Here is a 22,715-nt window from a genome sequence, read left to right as displayed (position 1 = left end):
TTTTTTAATGCAGAGTAATACTCCATTGTGTATAAATGCCACATTTTTTTAATCCATTCGTCTATTGAAGGGCATCTAGGTTGGTTCCACAGTCTTGCTATTGTGAATTGTGCTGCTATGAACATCGATGTAGCAGTGTCCCTGTAGCAAGCTCTTTTTAGGTCTTTAGGGAATAGACCAAGAAGGGGAATAGCTGGGTCAAATGGTGGCTCCATTCCCAGCTTTCCAAGAAATCTCCATACTGCTTTCCAAATTGGCTGCACCAATTTGCAGTCCCACCAGCAATGTACAAGTGTACCCTTTTCCCCACATCCTCGCCAGCACTTGTTGTTGTTTGACTTCATAATGGCTGCCAATCTTACTGGAGTGAGATGGTATCTTAGGGTGGTTTTGATTTGCATTTCTCTGACTGCTAGAGATGGTGAGCAAAATCCAGTCTTCTTATTCTTGGCATAAAAGACTTTACGTGACCTAAGCCTTTCTACCTCTTTAACATCTTCTCTTTTCCTTTTCCTTTCTTTTGGATTGATTTCATTTCTCTACACTTGTCAAAGTTATGCATTCTGTTTCCATCCATTGAGAAGCTATCCTATTCTTTTAACAAGAATACACAAAATCTGAAGGTAATCAATCTTACCCTTAAAACATAGCATTACTGATACATTTAAATGGTATTCTCATTTAAAATTTTTATCTAGTTTGTGTACTACACCTAATTTGTAGATGCCCACAGTTTTTACTGCACCATTTTTATTGCAATCCTGTGGCAGCAAAAAATAATGGAGCAGCCACGTCTTGTACTGACCTCTGCTCTGCTGGCACGCAGAAGTCAGGGAGAGCTCCCACTATCCCATTTGGACCCCTACAAATCTGGAGGACTTAGAGGTAATGTGTGGCTTAAGCCAATTTTAAGAAAAACTAGTAACATTTAAGAGACTGGTAATTACATCTTCAGCTTCAAAATCATGAAGGCTGTAGATGGCATGCTGGAGATCTGGAAGTGGAGGGGAAAATAAATAAGCAATTCGGTATTAATAAAGCATGAATCAAGAGGGAAAATGCTGAAATAAATCATTGGAAGAGGGGGTGGAAATGGACTTGAGCTGGGCTTGCATCAAGAGCTTAAGCTTTATATCAAGAGCTTAAGCTTTACCCAGAGGGCATATGGGAGCCACAGTGGAATCTAAAGGGGGGTGTGACTCTAGTTTCTGCCTGTGATTTATACTTGGAGACACCTCCCAAATGCCTGTGTCTTACAGGGAACCACACTGCAACCAAGACTATGTAGAAATCTTTAACAGTCTACTGAAGAGAGACGATGAAAGTTCAAATAATAATATTTTTAGTCTCGGCAACCGTGAATTAAACCAGGCTTTTACTGAGCCCACTATATACTTGTTCTTGCTAACATCATGCCAATCCTACCAACGGGGCACTAGTGTTAATATCTCCATTTTAAGAAAACCAAGAGTGTGAGGATAAGTAACTTGCCCAGGTCTCTCAGAACCCAGGTCTGTTGGACTAGAGTGCTATCTTCGCTCCCTTGGACTACAGCGTTGGAAGTGGGGAGGAAAGGGAGGCCGATGTGAAAAACATCTAGCAGGTAAATAATAGTTATAATATTAGAATTAGATGATGATGACGACGACGACAAGAATGAAAGGTAGAGGCGATTTCGGTCGTTTATCACACATTCGCACCCTTAATGCCAGATTCAGCGTCTGGGAAGAGGCAAAATTGATTATCGAAGCGGTGAGGAGCTAACGGTCCAATACCAGGTGAAACTCCGCAAAGCACAATCACAACACCTGCCTGGCTTTCTGGGCGGTGCCGCCCGCCCCGCCCGTAGAGGGGCGTGTCCTGGGCCACGTGGTCTGGCGTCCGCGCGCCGCGCTTCCGGGTTGGCTGCGCCGACGCAGAAGCAGCATCCGCGGCCCAGGAATCCTAGCTGCGGCCTGGGCAAGCCGGGGCCGGGGCGGCCGGGCGTGGGGGTGCCCGCCTGGCCTCCAGGTAGGCTGGGCCGCGACCCGGACCGCGCCGGGCGCCCATAAGAGGTAGGTCCGCTGGGTGCCCGCGGTCCCTGAGCTGCGGAACCCGCGGCTGCGCGGACCCTTTCACGGCCGTCCTCCTGGCGGGCCCGCGGTTCTGGGCCTGGAGGCGGTGGCTGTCACGTGCCGTCGCTCCCGACTCTGCCGGGTTGGGACTGGCGCGGGTAATGGAGCTAGGGTCTCCGTGCCGAGGGCCGTGTGGCTCCAGCCAGGCCCTTCCACGTAGCGGTTTCGTGCAAGACCCCTTGTGGCTTACGTTGTTTTAACTTTGCAGCTTCTCCCAGATTCGCTTTGTACGCGTACATTTTCTTAGCTTTTTTTCATATTTCACAGATGAAAAATAACTGATAATGTGCAAGATCAGGGCATGTGTAGTTCTCACTACGACATTTGCGCATCCATAAAAGTTAGTGCGGGGAAGGACTTTACAGATGTTTGATCTCATTCCGTCATTTCCAGAGGAGAATGTGAGAGATTCAAAGGATGTTGGAAATTCACCCAGCGAGATCAGGTGCAACGGGAATAAGAACCCAGGGCTAAGTTTTTAAATAGACTTTAAAAAATAACAGCTTTTTTGAAATAATTAATGTGCCATAAAATTTACCCTTTTTATTCACATCAGTGATGCTTCATACATTTAGAGTTGTACAAACCTCACTACACCACCCCCAAACCTCTTTTTCCAGTAGTACTCAGTTCCCATTCATCCACCCCAACCCCCCACTACTTCCTGGCGGACACTAATATATTTCTATGGATTTCTCTATTCTGGAATGATTATTTCTAAATTTTTAATTAATATGTTAGTGGTGTTTTGTTGTGGCATATTAGTTCGTACATATAACATAGTTTGATCAGTTTCACTCCCCTTCACTTCCCATTACCATCCCTGTCCCTCTTGTTCCTTCCTCTTATCTGAAATACGGGATGTAGATCTATATCTACTTATCTGATCATTTTGGTGCAATATTTCTGAGATGGAGGCTAAATATCTGTCTCTGTCTATTTATCTGATGATTTTATGCTATGTATTGAGCATCAATAACTGAATATGATAAAGTGAAATAATGATTATATGTTTAATTGCAAAAAAAAGTAGTAGTAAAGTTCATTAAACAATGTGAGGTTAATGCAGGTTCATATGAACCATTATTAGACAATGCTTCCTCCCTATTAAACATTGTCTTCTTATTTTAAATTTAAGCCTTCTTGACTTCTAAAGAAAATGGCAGAAACATCACCACAGCCTTCTGAACAGCTTGTTGTTCACTCAGATACTCACAGTGACACTGTCCTGGCCAGTTTTGAGGATCAGAGAAAGAAAGGCTTTCTCTGTGACATTACTTTAATCGTGGAGAATGTGCATTTCCGGGCCCACAAAGCCTTACTTGCTGCTAGTAGCGAATATTTCTCAATGATGTTTGCAGAGGAGGGGGAGATTGGCCAGTCCATTTATATGCTGGAAGGCATGGTTGCAGACACCTTTGGCATCCTGCTAGAATTTATCTACACAGGTTATCTCCATGCTAGTGAGAAAAGTACGGAACAAATCCTGGCTACTGCTCAGTTCTTAAAAGTCTACGACTTGATAAAGGCATATACAGACTTCCAGAATAATCATAACTCCCCAAAGCCAACAACTTTGAACAGAGCTGGTGCTCCAGTCGTTGTTATTTCTAATAAGAAAAATGATCCTCCAAAACGGAAACGGGGAAGACCAAGAAAAGTCAATAGTTTGCAGGAGGGGAAATCAGAACAGGCTGCAGAGGAAGAAATCCAGCTAAGAGTGAACAATTCGGTTCAGAATAGACAAAACTTTGTTGTTAAAGAAGGAGACAATGGTGTACTGAATGAACCGATTCCAGTAAAAGAAAAGGAAGGATCTGACCCTGCTTGTGAACCAGGTAGAATGGAGGAGATGCCCACTGAAAAAGATGAGAACTGTGATCCCAAGACCCAGGATGGGCAGGACCACCAGAGTAGATGCAGCAAGCGGAGGATTCGGAGGTCTGTCAAACTTAAAGATTATAAACTTGTTGGGGATGAAGACGACCAGGCTTCAGCTAAGAGGATATATGGAAGGAGAAAGCGCCCCAGTGGTCCTGAGGCCCGCTGTAAAGACTGTGGCAAAGTCTTTAAATACAATCACTTTTTAGCAATCCATCAGAGGAGTCACACAGGTAATTACACTTTTGCAGCTTATTGCAATGCATTTTGGAATTTAGAATAGTAATGATAATAATAGCTTGTATTTACTGTGTGTCTTACATGTGACAGGCATTATAATATAGCCTTTGTACAAGTTACTGCATGTAATTCTCATAGTAATCCTGCTGGGTAGGTAATATTATGCTTGTTTTACAGATGAAAAGACTGAGTCCCAGAAAGCTTGAATAACTTGCCGAGGGTCACCCATTTTGTAAGAGAGCTGGGATATGAACCCTGCTGACCTGATTCCAGAACCCCTCTTAATTGGAATAGTTGGTTCAAAGCTTTAGCCTCATCCAGTTATCAAGCTTTGGCCCCACTCGCTCTGCTTTGTGATTCTTAAACATTCTTCATCTTGACCAAAACATTCTTTCAGTTCTGTGTTGGTAACTTTATAATTCAGCCCTCTAGCTATAGATGCTTTCCCCTTTTTGGTCCCTCTGGATGACAAAATGTTCTCTGTCTTCATTATGTAGTATAATGGCCACTAGCCTCGTGGGATTTTGGGGGGTGGGGGGTGGGGGGGGGACTGGGGATTGAACTCAGCGGCACTCAACCACTGAGCCACATCCTCAGCCCTATTTTGTATTTTATTTAGACACGGGGTCTCACTGAGTTGCTAGGCACCTTGCTTTTGCTGAGGCTGGCTTTGAACTTGCAATCCTCCTGCCTCAGCCTCCCAGGGTGCTGGGATTGCAGCACCACCGCATCTGGCACTTCATAGGATTTTGAGCACTCAAATTATGGCTAATGTGACTAGGAAACTGAACTTTTAAATTTTTAGTTAATGAAAATTTGAATATCTACTATACTGTACTGTGCAGTGCTAGCCAGAAATCTCTTGCTCCTTTAAGCCTTCTCTCAGGTGCTTAACTCACTCTGCTTTGGGACAGGTTATAGTTGCCACTTATATATTCCTCACTTTAATTTTAAACTTAAATATAAGGACTGGTACTAAATCTTCTGTCATTTAGCAGCTTGCTGTCATCTGATGCTATGGTTCACAATAGCCACATTAGAATTGCCTGAGAGCTTATGTGCCTGACCCCTACCCCCAGAACTTCCTGTTTAATTATCTAGAACCTTGGTGTTACAGGTTCTTTTTTGTACTAGGTTGATTTTGTGGGAGGGTGGGAGTACCCAGGATTGAACTTGAGGTCACTCGACCACTGAGCCACATCCCCAGCCCTATTTTGTATTTTATCTAGAGGCAGAGTCTCACTGAGGTGCTTAGTGCCTTGCTGTTTCTGGCTTTGAACTCTCCATCCTCCTGCCTCAACCTCCTGAGCTGCTGGGATTATAGGCATGTGCCACTGCTTGCATTTTGTTTTTTTTTATTTTTTAATCAAAATACATATGTACATAGCTGAGCACAGTGGCGCATGCCTGTAATACCATGGTTTGGAAGGCTAAGGCAGGAGAATTGTAAGTTCAAAGCCAGCCTCAGCAAAAGCGAAGCACTAAGCAACTCAATGAGACCCTGTGTCTAAATAAAATACAAAATAGGGCTGAGGATGTGGATTAGTGGCTAAGTGCTCTGAGTTAAAAAAGAGACAGATGTGTCTAATTTAAAGAGTTAAATCACACTCAGAAAAATGAGAAATTATACCCCATCTGATTCAAATGTATGATATGTCAAGATCATCGTACTGTCATGTGTAAATAATTTAAAAAAATACAAATTCTTATTAAAAAAATAAATACAGAGTTAAATCATTCTGTAAGACTTGTTAAGGAAAAAAACAGCATGTAGGATCTTTCCTTTTGCCTTCAGGATTCTGGAACTTTAATGTGGATCTGTTTTCTTCCATTTTGTTAGATACTAGATAGATCCATACAGTTTAGAAACTCCTTTCAGTTTCAGAAAACTTTACTGAATTATTTCATAGATGATTTCCTCCCCTCTATTTTCCCTGTTCTCTCTTTCCAGGTGTGCTGTTTGCATGTTGAACCTCTTGGACCCATCTTCCAATTTTCTCATCATTTTGCTCATATGATGGAAACATCATTGTGTTCTGTACTTTAGGGAGAGTTCTACTTTATCTTTCAGCCCTTAGAGATTTTTCTGATTCTACTTTTATACTTTTTACTTCTAGAACCTCACCTTTTAAAATATTTTTAAAAAACTTTTTCTTCACTCAGGGCCGTCTGTGTTTTCTACACATACCTTTTTTCTCTTCTTCTTCTTGTCTTGTTATCTGTCTCTGCTACTAAAGTCTTTCCTTGAATGCCTGCTTCATCATATGTTAGAGTAGGTTTCTAAAAGCATACCAGCCTTGCAGGTATGGAAAGTGCCTATGAAACAGTAGCCTTACTGGAGAAGTTGTGGCTGGGCCCTACTTCCTTAGAGATGCCTGGTGGGGCATCTGTAGCTCTCTTACCTCAGGCTAGTCACCTAGGAAAAAGGCCTTTACTTTCCTACCAGGAAGCACTAGGCCTAGCTGCTAGTGTCTGAGTAGCCTCTCATTATCCCAAATATATCCTTTAACCTCATCTCACCAGTGCCTGACAATCCTTAATCCAGAAACATTTTCTTTTACTGTCTTAGAAAATAATTTCCATCTTCTCTTGGCAGAGGGCAAGTGTCCTGCCTGTATGGAATAGGAGACTGGGTTTGGGTATCTTAACTACCTTTGAAATCGACTGTTCTTTACCCTCCCTCACTCCTGTGATTAGAGATTACAGTTATTGAGCCTTTTGGAGGCTCTGTCTTAAAAATTTGGTTGTATCTTGTTGCTCTTCACTGCTTGCTTTGGGATTATCTCTTTCAGCTTCCAAACTTTATTGCCAACATTGTCTCTCCTGTAACACTGGTCTTTGGATATATGTCTTTAAGAGCAACTTCTTTATTATCATTTTAATTTGGGAGGGAACAGAAAGACATGCAGATTCTTGCTTACACCAAGCTTTTGGGGCTTTTATTCCAGGGGAGCGACCCTTCAAATGTAATGAGTGTGGAAAAGGCTTTGCCCAGAAGCACTCTTTGCAGGTCCACACCAGGATGCACACAGGCGAGCGGCCGTACACCTGCACCGTGTGCAGCAAGGCTCTGACCACCAAGCACTCACTGCTGGAGCACATGAGCCTGCACTCAGGTAGCTGGGCTTGCACCAGAGGGCCACATGCCACCAGATTCCCATTCCTTGGGGTGGACATTGTTGGGATCTAAATGGTGTATTCTCAGACTGATACCATTTCCCACATGGTGTCATTGAAAGATTGAATTAGACCTCTGTCATAGTGCAGTTCAGATGAAGTTTTCAGAGTTAAACAGCACTGACCTTCAATTAGAGCTATAAACTGGCTTAGAATTAGCTTACTTTGAATGTCTTTGGGGAAAATTTGAATTCTCCAATTCTACACCAATCTCCACTTCTCTCTCTTGCCTTTATATACCTTTGCACATTTTAAGTTCCTGCTGAAAACTCTGAAGGCTTTTGGGTGTATAAGCAATCCATTTGTATCATTTACAGAAAATGGGAACCTGGACCCACTATGTTAGTTACCTTATTAGTGAGTGATTATTCTAGCTCTCTAGTTTTTTGCATGGTTCAAGTGTTTTATCTTTTATTTGGCAGGACAGAAGTCTTTCACCTGTGATCAGTGTGGAAAGTATTTCAGCCAGAAAAGACAACTAAAGAGTCATTACCGAGTTCATACAGGTACAGTGACATAAAGTGAGAGAAAATTTAGATTAATGGAGAAAAAAATGCAAAGACAAATTGTTTCTGAAACATTAGGTTGATATCATAGAAGATAAATGGATATTTATGGGAAAAGTCTTAAAAAGGCAATCTACATTAGAGGTTGTTGTGTTATTCTATACTATGTGTGATTTAAATTTAATTTTTGTACCATAGTTTGGATGCCACACACAGAACCCCTACAGAATTGGTATCTTTTGCCACTTGCCCAAGAGGGCTTCAGTTGATAGGTTGTTAATGATGCCTAGAGAGATACCACCTATGGCAGTTAGTCCAGGCTTTCTCCCACCTGGTCTAGTCACTGTCCTTTTCTTTTTTTCTGTCAGCTGATAAGAAATGAAGGAGGGGGTAAGAGCATGATGCAAGATCAACTGGCCAGTCACTCTAGTGCTTTGATGGAAAAAGTTTATGCTTAGGAGGACTCAGAAGGTCTAGTTCTCTCAGGGAAACAGTGAGTTGAGGTACATAGGGAAATATTAACTGTTACCAAATTAATAAAATATATTTCTTGTTGTTAAAGTCCCATATTTAAAGTGATTATTTTTCAGGGAAGTGCTTTAACGCAAATCACTGAAGAAATGCAGGGAGAGCATATATGCACTGACACTTTTTTTATTGTTGCGACAAGGCCACTCATTACCGGAATGCACCCACTGTCAACGCAAATTCATGGATGTGTCTCAGCTAAAGAAACATCTACGAACACACACAGGTAAGACACCTTCTCATTTATCTTCCTTAGTACACTTGATGTTTTTAGCAGAGTGATGAATGAAGTTTCGAGTCCCCTCCTCAGCCTGTATTTGGGAATGTTTGTGTACATTGGATGAGATTTCTAAGTAGAACATTTAAAAGCCCAAGGCAGAATATTGTTAGCACTGTTCTGTGGGGACATCCCATCTCTTTGTAGTTAGAAAATGGAGATTACTCGATGGGCATTATGAAAGTTCATTTAGTTCCACAGAATAATACAAGTCTATTTCTGTGCTTCACTCTTAATTTACTTCAGCATTGAAGATGATCAAGATAAATTGTTTACAAAATAAAATAGAGGGAAAGTAACAAACACTGAGAAGTCACCACTTTCACCTCTGGAACTAGCACTTAACCACTTAAGCATTACCACTTTCTAAAAACACAGCTACAGGAATAAAGAGGAGGCAAATTGATTAGGTCAGGGTAGTTTTTTTTTTTTTTTATTTAAGATTAGAAAAGTAAAACTGTGATTCTCTTGTACCTTTTGGTAAGGGGCACATAAGAAAAACTTGTTATTGTGGGGCTTTTTGTTTTTTTGTGTTTTTTTTCTGTAGGAGGGTACTGGGGATTGAACTCGGGGGTACTCAACCACTAAGCCACATTCTCAGCCTTATTTTGTATTTTATTTAGAGACAGGGTCTCATTGAGTTGCTTAGCACCTTACTTTTGCTGAAGCTGGCTTTGAACTCACCATTCTCCTGCCTCAGCTTCCTAAGCTGCTGGTATTACAGGCGTGCACCACTGTACCAGGCCTGTTGTGGGTTGGTTGATAACATAATGATTCTTATTAAATTGTACATTGAAATTATGTATCAGAATGGTTTATAGTGCTTTGGACTTTTCTTTTTTTTAACATTTTTTTTTTTTTTTTAAGTTGTAGATGGACACTATGACTTAATTTTTATGTGATGGTTAGGATCAAACCCAGTGCCTCACATGTGCTAAGTAAGCACTCTACCACTGAGCCATAACCCCAGCCCCTGGACTTTACTTTTTAAATGCAGGTTGAATATCTCTAATTCAGAATCCAAAATGCTCCAAAATCCAAAACTCTTTGAATATGGATATGATATTTATAAGTAGAAAATTCCACACACAACTTTATGTGATGGATCGCAGTCAAAATATAGAGGCACTAGAAATATTGTGCAGAATATTTTCAGACTATGTAAAAGAGGTTTATGTGAAACATAAATGGATTTTCTTTTAGACGTGGGTCCCTTCCCCATAATATCTCATTATATATATATATATATACAAATATTCTAAAATTGGGGAAAAGAATCCAAAATTCAAAACACCTCTGGCCCCAGGCATTTCTGAAAATACTTAGCCTGTATCAGTTTTCTTAAAGTCAATAAATTATCTCATGGGTTGTGAGTTTTCTGAAAATGGTGTGTCTATAGTCTTTTCACAGACACCATTCGTGGTTTCTGCAAAATTTAATTATCTATTCAGCACATATTTACTGAGTAGTTACTGGGTACCAGGCACTGTTTTAGGCCCTAAATGAGAGGGACAGAGCCCTGCTGGTAAGGGGCTAACATTCAGAGATAGAGAGCATAAGAGTGTGTAACGTGTTAGGTAGTGGTGAGTGCCATGAAGAAGTAAATGCAGGGTAAAAAGCAGTGTGGAATTGCTCTTTTATATAGGGACTGTTCTAGGAAGGTCTCACTGATAGAAGGTACCTTGGTTGGAGATCAGAATGTGGGGAACAGGCCAGTCGTTGTGGACATCCAGTCAGGAACATTCTAGGTGGGGACGGGACAGCAGGTAAAAGCCTTCAGACAGAAGCATTTCTGACATGATGTAGAAATGCCAAGAGGCAGGAGCTAAAGCGGAGCAGGGAATCTGGGAATAGGAGAAAGTGGTATACCTGGGCATTGGTACAGGGGTTCTCAGTTTAGCTACACACTTTAGTCACCTGAGAAGCTTTAAAAAAAAGAAAAGGCCTGGGCTAGAGCCTCTGAAGTGCCTCTCCGTGTTTCTTCTGTACTCACAGGCGTAAGCACCTAAAGACCATAAAAGACTTTGAATTTTATTCCAAGTAAGATGCCTTTACCTAAAGGAATGAGATGACGTGATTTTGAATTTTGCCCATTTTTGTCCCATTGTCCCATATGTGTAACACCTGTACAAACATATATACATAAAATATGAAATATAATTATAATAGGATAATTACAATAGTATTAATATTAGCTAATGTTAATACATAAGCTGTAAGTTGTTTCCAACCTGTTTTACAGCACTTGTGACAGTTTCACTGAAATGTTTTCAGAATTGAAAATTTTGACTTTATGGGTTAATAGAATAACTGCATCTGTCATATGGGGTGGGGTGAGTTAAGGCTGGAGGTGAAAACGCATCATAAGGTTGTTGTAATGATGAGGAGGTTGGCCCAGTGGGGCAGCAGTAGAGATGGCAGCAACTCTGAGAAGGTGTTCAGCATGTTTTGTTTGTGGTTGGATTCGGGAGTGAGATACAGAGGAGGCAAAAGCAACTGGAAGGAACAAAATCTGGGGCAGACTGGGAGGAACAGATTACAGGAGTTTGTCATGTCAGATCTGAGGGAAGCGATACAGGCAGAGCTATGAATGTGTGCACTTACACATGTGCCTGTAAATAGTGTGTGAGGTTACTATGGACTCCCCAGAGAACCAGATGGAACAGGGCTGAGGTGGCCCAGTCCTGTTGATCAGTGCCAGAGAAGTTTTGTCTCCTGAGAATGAGCCATAAAGCATCTGATCACTGTGAGTAGACCAGAAGTGAGGATGTAAAAAGGAAGCGAAGATCTTCCCTTATAATCCCTGTGAGCCCTTCATAGCCTGTCTACTTTGGAGAAGCAAAAGACAGTGGATGGTGGGTGTGTCATTGGGGTGGGGGGGTGGGGTACACAATATAAAGTGTTTGGTATGGCCTTGAAACTAAGCCACTAACAAATCTGGGGCTCTCCGATGGCTGGGACTATGATCCATCTGTCCCCAGCACAGAGAAGCTACTTAATATGGTGTCGAAAAGCACCAATCAACCTGTTACCTGCGCTGGGCCAGGTTGAGCAGTATGGATCATGTCAGCAGAGCCATGCTCAGTTGGAAAACCTAGATTGACGTTCATATCTTACATCTTTAAGGGCAGACTCTCTCAGGGTTAGATGTTCTGCACCAAGCACTAGATAAGTCAGAGGCAAAATAAATGTATTTTATTCCCTAAGAGGGTATCCTTAGTGAGGGAGATGAACCTATTTGAAAGGAATGTCAGGTGTCTGGCAGATGGTCGGTACTGATGAGTCAGCCAAAGGGAGAGGATGCCTGGCTTAGGCTTTTGTGTTTGCATCTGTGCTTGTCTCTGTACCTGGAGCTGTGCAGGCTTATTTGGATCAGTTGAAATCAAGCAGATTCACAAAACTGGTAGGCAGTGAATATATGAACAAAGGGGCTACATCTTCCTGACATCAGGGTACACAGAAACCATGATAGTGATCTAAAACTTCTTTGGTTAGCTGGGGGCAAGTCAAGGGAATTATCCCAAGCAATGGAAAAGCCTGGTGTGAGGCATTTCCAACTCCATAGTGCAGTCCTACTCCTCATGCATCCCTGTCCCTTGGATGGTGTTAGGTACTAACACTGGTTCTACACTGCAGGCTCCCACTCACCTGTGGATGGCCCTTCCTAGTCACCCATAATAAAGTTTATTAAGTCATAGTTTTCATTCAGAGCCTCATTTGCTTGGGTTGGATTTGAAGCTACCTCAATCTCCTCAGTTATATGTTAAGATGGTCCATTAATGTTGCTTGTTCCCATCTTCCTGAGAGCTGGGGCTTCTCACCACAGCATGTTTTTACAGTGTCTACATGCTGTCTATTAAGAATCTCAAGACAAGCTGGGTGTAGTGGCACACACCTATAATTCAAGCTGGTGGGAAGGCTGAAGCAGAAGGATCACAAGTTTGACACCAGCCTAGGCAGCTTAGTGAGACCCTGCCTCAAAAAAATTAAAAGGGCTGGGGATGTATTTCAGTGGTAGAGTGCCCCTGGGTTCACTTCCGATTATCCAACCCACCCCCCACACACACCCACACACAAAAAAGGAGACGATGACGAGTATCAGGACAGTGCAGTAGAGGTCTGAGCACAGAGAGGATGGGTTACATCCCCAAAAGATCTGGGAAAGCATCCATAGGAGAAACCTAGACCAGGAAGCCAGAGCATGTTCTGAGAGCAGAAAGAGGCATCTGCAGACAGGAGCAGGGAATGCTAAGCTTGGGGATATGAGAGCCTAGCATCCAAGAGTAGTACAAGAAATTCTGCCATGCATATGTGGGATGGGACTGCCAGACAGTGGGCAGACCACCATGATGGCAAGCATGGAGTAGCTTTTAAGCAGGGAAAAGGGACATTTTTATTTGTGTCTTTAAAAGGACTCAGCAGCCCCAAGAGGGACAGGTCTGGGAATGAGCTGGTTAGCAGGCCCTAAGAGTGATGAGGACTTGCAAGTCAAGAGAATGGAATGAAGAGACGTATTCAGGAGATTTTTAGTTCCTACATATATGATAAAGTGTTAATTTACCAAATAAGAAGTGAGTACCCCAGTAAGAAACTGGGCCAGGGATGTGCGTCAGGGAAGACAGTGTAGGAATGGCAAGTAAACCACTCTAAAACCCTATTAATCATCAGAAGAGTAGTGTACATGGTTTTTGTCCATTAGATTAGCAAATACATGAGGTAATGGACATCTCTATGTATTATTGGTGGAAATAAAATTTGGAGGCTTTCTAGAAAGAAATTGGCAATATTTATCAAAATTTTAACTGTCCAACTGTGAAAAGATGTTTGTATAAAGATATTGATTATAAGCAAGATTGACTATAATGTCACAAACTTAAAAACAACCTAAATGTCCATCAATATACGGAGAACTACAATACAACCTTTTAAAATGTGGTATGGCTTTACTTGAAAGAATAACATTGTACTGGGTGTGAACTTTGTACTTCATGTGCATATGCACCAATGGATTTGCATGTAAAGGTGTTTATCACAGTGTTGATTGGTTATTGAAGAGAGGAGAATGTGGAGCACTTTATGCATTCTTTGTACCCCTCAATATCATTTGAATATTTTACAATGAACTTAATTTTTGTAAGAAAAAACAAGACTGTGTTCCACTTGTGAAGCAGGATTCTCAGGAGGGAAAATGTATAGGACTGAATTGCTGGTTAACATGGCAAAAAGAGAACTGGGAGTATCACTGTGATTGTTGTGCCTGGCTGGGACAGGGATTGGGTGGTGCTGCCATTAACCAAGAAAGCCATCCAGGTTTGCACTGATGGCAGGGGCAAATCCACTGAGGTCCAGTAAATATTGAGTAAAAAATCCTGTATGGAGCCCAGGCATGGGTTTATAAGTCTCCCAGCTGGGTGCAGGGGTGGTGGATTAGCCAGCTGAGAGGAGGCTCCGAAAGGATCCCTGAGCTCCCTCCTTCTATCAGTGTTCCACTGGAGGAGCGTTTAGTCATACTTGTGTCTCTGCCCTTAATTTTAATCAGTGTTGTCTAGTTCTCCTGTAACAAACTTCCTTCTGGTCCCACTCCCTAAACTTAGGCCCTGTCATCTCATCCTTGTCCCTCTCCATTGGCCTCCTGCCACCTCCTGGCCCAGGCCTCAGCACCTTGTATGTAGAATATAACAAGAAGGTTTGCTTCCAGCTTACGGTACCCATCATTCCCAGACTTAATTTATAATACTTTTGGCATGTCATCATTCTACTAAAAACCTTCAGAGGCTTAAAGGTCCTTTGCCTGGAATTTATGGCTCCTCATGGTGTGGCCTCATCTTTTAGCTCTACCACTCCCCAGGATGAATTCTTGTCCTTCTATACCACGTGACCATTTCCAACACAAGGGTTTTGGTCATACCATTGATATCAGGGCTTCTCTCCAGTTTGGCCCGATCCTGCCTCCACTAGCTTCCACTATCCTGTCTGGACTCAATATTGTTGATACCGCTCATTTGATCATACACTCAAATACAGCTTTGCCTTGCTTATCTTCTCAAATAGACTATACATCCCTTTTTGAGATAGTGATCATGCTTTTTTTTTTCTGTTTCTTAGCTCTGAACTTTGTTGATGGTCTATTAGTATTTCAAAAATTAATAAACTTAAAACAGAATTGGTCATTTGTCAAAGGTGGCAGAGCTGTACACAGGGAAATCAGGGAGGCAGAAGACTTTCATCAGTGCCGTGGTTTGAATGTGTCCCCACATTCCCCAGAGTTCATGGGTTGGAAACTTAATGGCTGATGCAATCATTTTAAGAAGTAGGACCTTGTGGATTAATGCCATTATCACAGAAGCAGACTCCTGATAAAAGCATCCATTTGGCTCTTCTCCTTTTTCTCAAGTGTGCTCTTGCCTTTCCACTTATTTTTCTTTTTTTGCAGTACTAGGGATTAAACCCAAGAGCACACTTACCTCCACCACTGAGCTATATCCTCAGCCCTTTTTTTAATTTTTAATTTTTTGTTAAGGTCTTACTAAATTGTGGAGGCTGGCCCTGACCTTGATCCTTCGGCCTTAGTCTCCCAAGTTGCTGGGGTTACAGGCATACACCATCTTGCACTTTTCTGCCTTGTATGAGATAACACAATAAGAAAGTCCTCACTAGCTGCAAGTCTCTTGACCTTAAATTTTTCACCCTCCAGACTGTAAAAAATAATTTTTTTTATAAATCACCCAATTCTCAGGTGTTCTGTTATAGCAACACAAAGTGAACTATGACATTCATATTCATACTGGCTAGGAAAATTTGTCTTATTATACTGCTCATTCCCTCAAAGAGCTGTAGCTGCAAAATGTTGTTTCTGGAAAGAATTCCCATTAATTCAAATGATTGCTTGCTCTTAAAAATAATGTTTGCTGTGGCTGGGGATGTGGCTCAAGCGGTAGCACGCTCGCCTGGCATGCGCAGGGCGCTGGGTTTGTTCCTCAGCACCACATAAAATAAAATAAAGATGTTGTGTCCACCGAAAACTGAAAAATAAATATTAAAAAAATAATAATAATGTTTGCCAACAAATTTTCTGAGATAGAAGCCCAGCTGAAATTGAAGGGTAAAATTAACATTGTTATTTGTGTTTCTGACACAGAACTTTAAAATCACAAGCAAACAGAACAGGTACTCGGTCTTTGAATTTAATTGAGAGGGGGAAAACCAACCAAGATCAGAGTAGACTCCAGCTCTGATTTAGAAAGTGGCCTGGTCTTGATGCAGTTGGGTGTGGTGGTGCCCCCCTGTAATCCCAGGAACTCAGGAGACTGAGTTAAGAGGATCACAAGTTCGAGACCAACATCAGCAATTTAGGAAGACCCCGTCTCAGAATAAAAAATAAAAAGAGGTGGAGAGTAGTTAAGTGGTAGAACATCCCTGGGCTCAATTTCTAGTAGGGGGAGGGGATGGAGTTAATGATGCAAAGATGCAGATTTATCCAGTTAGTAACAGGTGTCTTTTCCTTAAGTGCAACTCGGAGAATTGTCAAGCCTGAAAGGGAAGCTAAGGGACCATCCTCCCTTAAAATTGCACTTACCCTTGCTTTTCTCCAATTGAAGTGGGATTTTGTTGCTTCATGTATGTATATGCTTCATACATGTATACTTTGTTGCTTCGTATATGTTTATTTTATATCACATAAAATATGTATTTCTGTCATCTACATTAGAAACAATTTTGTTTCTTGGGGGCACAGTGTGTTATTATGTTAGTGCAAACTAGCACTGAATAAACACTTGTTGATGTTAATGAAGCAGAGTAGGGTTTGAACAGTCATACTGTCTGATGTGGGCCTTAGTTCACCCATATAAAATTCAAATATTCATCAGGGATTTCTGAAATAGAGAGCAAGCCCAGATCCTAGGCACTGGGGACTAGGAGTAGATAAGCTCACAGATTTTCTTACATAACAAGGGAAGAGATAGGTAATAAGTACAGTGTACAGCATATGAGATGATGGTAACATTATGGAAAAACTAAGTCAGGGAGTGGATCAAGGAGTGTACGGTGGTGGTAGTCGTGGAGATTGTGGTGATAAAACCACTGGTAAAGCAGCACATGAGAGATGAGGTGAGTGATACCCCTGAGAGAGATCCTGAAATGAGCTCAGGGAGATTTGGAGCCAGGAAGATGTGTGGGAAGGTACAGATCTGTGATCCCTTTGTAGGCCAATGGTTTTCTTGGCTGTTACCTTGGGATGGTGAGCCATTAGAGCATTTGTAGCCCCAGCTTGGAGTGATCTGACTCTGTACCAGGGATCACTCTGGCTGTTGCATTGACAATAAGTGGCAGAGAAACAAGAGGCCCTTTTGGAGGTTGCGCTGTGATCCAGGAGGGTTGGTGGCAGCACACATCCAAGGTGGCAGCTGAGGAAATTATCCAGGAGGGATGGTATGGCACAGACAAGTGACAGGTCAGATTCTGGGTATATTTGAAAGGTAGATATGCCTGTGAATAATATATAAGCCACCCTACTGCACAGGAGTCCCTGCAAAGGTTATATGGGCTACCTAACCAGCAGTAAGGTAGGAGTGTAGAAAGCACTATTAGAACTAAGAGTGGAAAATATAGGAAAAAATATAGTGAATTCCTTTGTTTCCTGTATGTAAACATGACCTCCTCTTTTGGTTTTGAGGTGTTCAAGGGAACAAAGCACGCCTGCTTCCTCTGCCTGCCCTTGACACTCAGCTTCATGTGGGGTGCAGAGCAGTTGCGTTGTTGTGCTTTCTTCCTTCTTGCTGACTGCATTTGTTCTTTTCACATTGTGGAACCATGAAGTGGTTCAGAGTTTTTTTAAATGCCAAATATCTATTTTTATATGTTTCCCTTTTCTTAGGTGAAAAGCCATTTACTTGTGAAATCTGTGGCAAGTCTTTCACAGCAAAGAGTTCTCTTCAGACCCACATCAGAATTCATCGGTAAAGTTCTGCAGATATTTCTATGGTGTTGTTCTTTGGGATGACATATTACCTATATAATCCTGGTCCCCAAATTGTGACTCTGGTGGTTTGTTATTTTGTTTTATCTTTCCTTTCTTTTTTTTTTTTTTTTTTTAATTTGCTTATTTTACCTTCTCAATAATGAAATTCCCGGCAAAATTAGCAATACTGATGCTGACCAGTAAAAATTTGCATTGTTGATTTCATTTATTTAATTTTTATTTTGAATTGGGGGCTAGTCCAAAACATGAATCTTCGATTAAAAATAAGCATTAAATTCTAATTTTTTTCTGAATGTTTTACTCACAAAAATTACATTAATCGTGTGTACCTATTTGGACATTAGAGTCTAAAAAATGGCTGTAAGAACTAAAACAAAACTATGTATACAGCGTAAATACTTTCTTATCTGAAATATGTACAATGGAATCATAAAATTTTATTACATCTAGCCCAACCCCATCTACCACCTTACCTCAAGCACCACACCCATCCCTTGTTTATTTTTTTCTCAAACGTTTTTTAATTTTTTTTCAGATTAGAAACTGAAGCCCAAGGAAATGTAACTTGCCCTACATCCTTAGTGGGAACCCATGGTTTACGTACAACTTAAAGACTAGGCATAACTAGCCAGGAAGTAATAAATAGGTATTTCTGTTTTAAAGTAAAATGTGTGTTTTCTTGTAGAGGAGAAAAGCCATACTCCTGTGGCATCTGTGGCAAATCCTTCTCTGACTCCAGTGCCAAAAGGAGACATTGCATTCTGCACACAGGCAAAAAGCCTTTCTCCTGCCCAGAGTGTAACTTACAGTTTGCTCGCTTAGACAACTTGAAGGCTCACTTGAAAATCCACAGTAAAGAGAAGCATGCATCAGATGCCAGCAGTGTTTCTGGTAGTAGTAATACAGAAGAGGTCAGAAATATTCTTCAGCTACAGCCATACCAGCTCTCTACCTCTGGAGAGCAGGAGATTCAGCTTCTGGTAACTGATTCTGTACATAACATCAATTTCATGCCTGGTCCTAGTCAGGGAATCAGTATCATGACTGCTGAGAGTTCCCAGAACATGACCGCAGACCAGGCTGCTAATCTCACCCTGCTCACACAGCAGCCAGAGCAACTGCAGAATTTAATTCTTTCAGCTCAGCAGGAGCAAACAGAACACATTCAGAGTCTCAATATGATTGAAAGCCAGATGGAGCCCTCACAGACAGAGCCAGTGCATGTAATTACACTGTCCAAGGAAACCCTGGAACATCTTCATGCCCATCAAGAGCAAACAGAGGAGCTCCATTTAGCGGCAAGTGCTTCAGATCCAGCTCAGCACCTGCACCTGACTCAGGAGCCTGAATCACCACCACCTACTCACCATGTGCCCCAGCCCACTCCACTTGTCCAGGAGCAAAGCTGACCTGTGAACATGTTTGACTGCTCCAGCTATAGCAGGATGGTAAACTCTTGAAATCAGGCTCTCTGAGCTGACAACTTAGGTTCTTAAAGAAATGTGATAGCCATAAGATGTTTATAATGTGCTCTGTCTGGGCAGCTAAACATGTTGTGTGTGTGTGTGTGTGTGTGTGTGTATATGTATGTATCATGTTTCCTCTATAGTACCAATTTGAGTTTAGCGTTTCAAATAATGATAAATGGTTTTCATTTTCATTACAACATCTCTTAAAGAATAAGGTAATTTTTCTTTGAGGTGTTGATTTAGGCTTTTTGGTAAGTATTAAAATGTTCACCAACCAAAGGTTATGGTCTTGCTGACCTTTCCAGTATATTCTTTATTCTTCAGAACAAATGAAGTCATATATAGATTGAATTGGGTAAAGCAGTTGCTTCTACTCCTTTATTTCTCTTAGGCAACACAGTTGCCAGTCCAAGATAAGTCAGGGCTAAATATGACAAATCACAACATTTAGTTGATCCCCTAAGAGTAATTTTTATTTTTTTCTATACTAAGCATTGAACCCAGGGCCTCTCGAATGCTAGGCCAGTACTCTGCCACTGAACTACATCTTGTCCCTTTTTTTTTTTTTTTTTTTCCTTATTTTAAGATAACATCCTACTGACCTAAACTTGCAGTCCTCCTGCTTCAGCCTTCTTGAGTAGCTGGGACTACAGGCATGTAACCACCATGATGGTAATAGTAATTGGACATTTAATCTTTGTGTGGGACAGTGAGCTAACCATGCTTAAGGTATATTCAAGCCCATATAACCTGTATTCATAACTCAAAATCATAACAATAAAGCCAAAAGTATACTTTCTTTAAAATTCTGAATTCACATTTTTTGGAAAATACAGACTTGTGCGTTTTTAAAAAGCAAGCTATTAAAATTTTAATTAAAAAGTTAAATATGAAGTTGGATCAAGGCATTCACCCTAAAAATAAACTGAATTTTGTCAGAAATGATAGTTGATTTTCATTATGTGGTTAAAGGTTTTTTAGTTATCCTAGAAAATTTTACTCAAGTGTAATTTGTGTTAAAGTTACTGATTTCGCATTGATCTATGAAAGTACTGATCTGTGTGTTGTGTTCGATACTTTTCTGGAGACACAAACTTACGATCTATTTTTATTGCAGACTAGGTTAAGTCCCACAAAATGGCCACATCATTTTTAAAAGTATATCTTTTTCTAATCTTAAAAATAATTTGAGGGACTGGGGATGTGGCTCAGCTGGTAGCGCGCTCACCTGGCATGCTCTGGGCGCTGGGTTCGATCCTCAGCACCACATACAAATAAAATAAAGATGTTGTGTCCACCGAAAACTAAAAAATAAATATTAAAAATAATAATTTGATTCTCGGACCCTAAGCCAGCTATGTCTATAGTTGTGTGATTTTAAATAATTTTTCAAAAGATAATATTATATTTGAATTAGGTTTTCAAGTTCAGTGTATTTAATTGAAGTCTTAACTGCTTTCTGTCACATAAACTGGTAAGGGATTTTTAAGAAAAGAAGTTGGGTTTTAGTATCTCTAGTTTAACATAATGATGGTAGAAAGAAGACCCAAAATTAATAAGACTTCACATCAGTTGTTTTCTTGTTCTAACTCTTTTATATTCACCTGAATCCAGTAAGTTCTTTGGAGGTTAAAGTAATTGAGAATTCTTGAGGTTTGAGAGATAATGAAAATATTTTTGTTGCTTACTTGTCAAAGTTATATTTTATATATAATTAATAAAAGTTCCAAAATTATATAATATGCTTCAACCAAAATATTAGATTGGGCCTGACTGGAAAAAAGGTATAATTTTTACAAATACTTTCACTACTATTTCAGGTTCTTGATTTCCTCATTTAAACTATGTATTTTGTTCTTAAAGGGGTTTGTTTTGTTTTGGTGGTTGTGTGGACAGAATACCTTTACTTATTTTTTGTGGTGTTGAGGATTGAACCCAATACCTCACACATGCTAGGCAAGTGCTCTGCCGCTGAACTACAGTCCCTGCCCTGTTCTTAAAGTTTTTAACCAACTTTTCAAAGTCTTCTCATCCATGGTTTTTCCTGGGAATACATAGTTTTAAAGTAGATGAATGTCTATTTACTCTGGATAGTTAGGTAATTATTCAGAAAATATGATTACATGATTGTTTATTATTCATTTATTTATTTGGTTTTGGTGCTGAGAATTGAACCTATGCTTGAGAGTGCTAAGTATAAGCCCTGAGTAAATTTACATGTTGTTGAGTTACACCCCAAGCCCAGGATTGATTTATTTAATTTTAAGATTTTTTATAGTGCTCGGGATATTACTTAAGACTTTGCACATACTAGGCAAGGTCTCCACCACTGAGCTACATACCCAGCCTTTTTTGTTTGAAACAGTTGTCTCACTGTTGCTGGGCTAGTCTTGAATTCTTGGGCTCAAATGATCCTCCTGCCTCAGCCTTTCAAGAAACTGTGTGGCTGTTTAGTCAAGTTTAACTAGCTTTATAACCACCTACTTCTGCACTAAGCAAAATATAACTGAGCCACATAGGTAATTTTAAATTTTCTAGTATTCACACTTAATACAAAGAAATATGTGGAATTCGTTTTAATAAAATTTACTTAATCCAGTATTTGCCAAATATTTCAGCAGACAATTAATATAAAAAGGTATTAGTGAGATATTTTGCATTCTGTTTTTCATGCTGAGTCTTCAAAATCTGGTATTTTATAATTCCTGTACATCTTGATTTGGATGCTAATGTTCAGTGGATAGTACTTGATCTGCATTTAGATTTTATATATTTTACAATGGAAATCCTAGACTCACACACCAAGTAGTTCCAGCAATTTTTTTTTAGTAACTGAAACAAGTGTCAGTTTATAATTTTCTGTTAAAATTAATTAAAGTTAAAATCCACTTTTCAGTTGCAAGTGCTTGATAGCCACATGTGGCTAGTGGCTCCTATTATGGACAATACAGTCCTATTTCTAGGTTGGGATTCAGTCCTGGCCGTAACTAGATTATCTGACCACCAGTCAGGAAAATGAGAAAGTGACAGCTTTGTCAATCCAACCTCCCTTTGTGTTCCAAATATACATTCTGCCCCTTTGGATGAAATCCCTTTTTTTAAAATTTAGTGATTTCTATACTCAAATTCTATGACCTGTTAATTCAGAAACTGGCAAGGGGCAATTGGGGGGGGGGGTGTGAGAAAAAACACAGAAAAAGCAGGGACCAAGTGGGACACTGTCCTCTGATGGAGAAACAGTGACCCGGAGCTAGCTCAGCATGTTTATTATATAGATTTTATCATCTAGAGGTTATTTGTGGGAAAATTCCAGTAAAACAGACAGACTTGAAGGTCACAGAATTCTCTAAACCTAGGAGGTGGTGCCTGAGCTCAAGGTCCAGACTGATATAACTGTGCACCTTTGCATAGAGCCTCCCCAGGCCGGCCATCACCATAGCAACTAGGCCGTCTTGACCTGCACATTTGCACAGGAAGTTCCCAGCACAAACAGCCATGAGGCAGTCAGAAACCATGGTTCAAGTCATTACTCTCCATACCCAA

The 22,715-nt window shown here is 40.6% G+C and overlaps 1 protein-coding gene across 10 annotated transcripts; it reads left to right on the top strand.

The window, feature by feature from the left end:
• The first annotated feature begins 1,895 nt into the window (after window positions 1-1,895).
• Window positions 1,896-20,912, top strand: Zbtb24 (zinc finger and BTB domain containing 24). Of its 10 annotated transcripts, none has more exons than XM_015500058.2 (7): window positions 1,896-2,054; window positions 3,253-4,228; window positions 7,184-7,351; window positions 7,835-7,918; window positions 8,589-8,672; window positions 17,599-17,680; window positions 18,389-20,912. In XM_015500058.2, the coding sequence occupies exons 2-7, from the start codon at window positions 3,274-3,276 to the stop codon at window positions 19,110-19,112; spliced, it is 2,097 nt and encodes a 698-aa protein (XP_015355544.1). In that variant the 5' UTR covers window positions 1,896-2,054; window positions 3,253-3,273; the 3' UTR covers window positions 19,113-20,912. The 10 variants fall into 10 exon arrangements, 6 of the variants coding, with proteins under 6 accessions (XP_015355544.1, XP_015355562.1, XP_048642863.1 ...); XM_015500076.2 differs by lacking the exon at window positions 18,389-20,912 and adding an exon at window positions 18,239-18,368; XM_048786906.1 differs by lacking the exon at window positions 7,184-7,351.
• The last annotated feature ends 1,803 nt before the right edge of the window (window positions 20,913-22,715 follow it).

Source organism: Marmota marmota, unplaced genomic scaffold, assembly GCF_001458135.2.
Source record: "Marmota marmota marmota unplaced genomic scaffold, marMar, whole genome shotgun sequence".
Lineage (NCBI taxonomy): Eukaryota > Metazoa > Chordata > Mammalia > Rodentia > Sciuridae > Marmota > Marmota marmota.
Note: the sequence above shows the minus strand (reverse complement) of the source record. Positions and strands in the feature narration are given on the sequence as shown.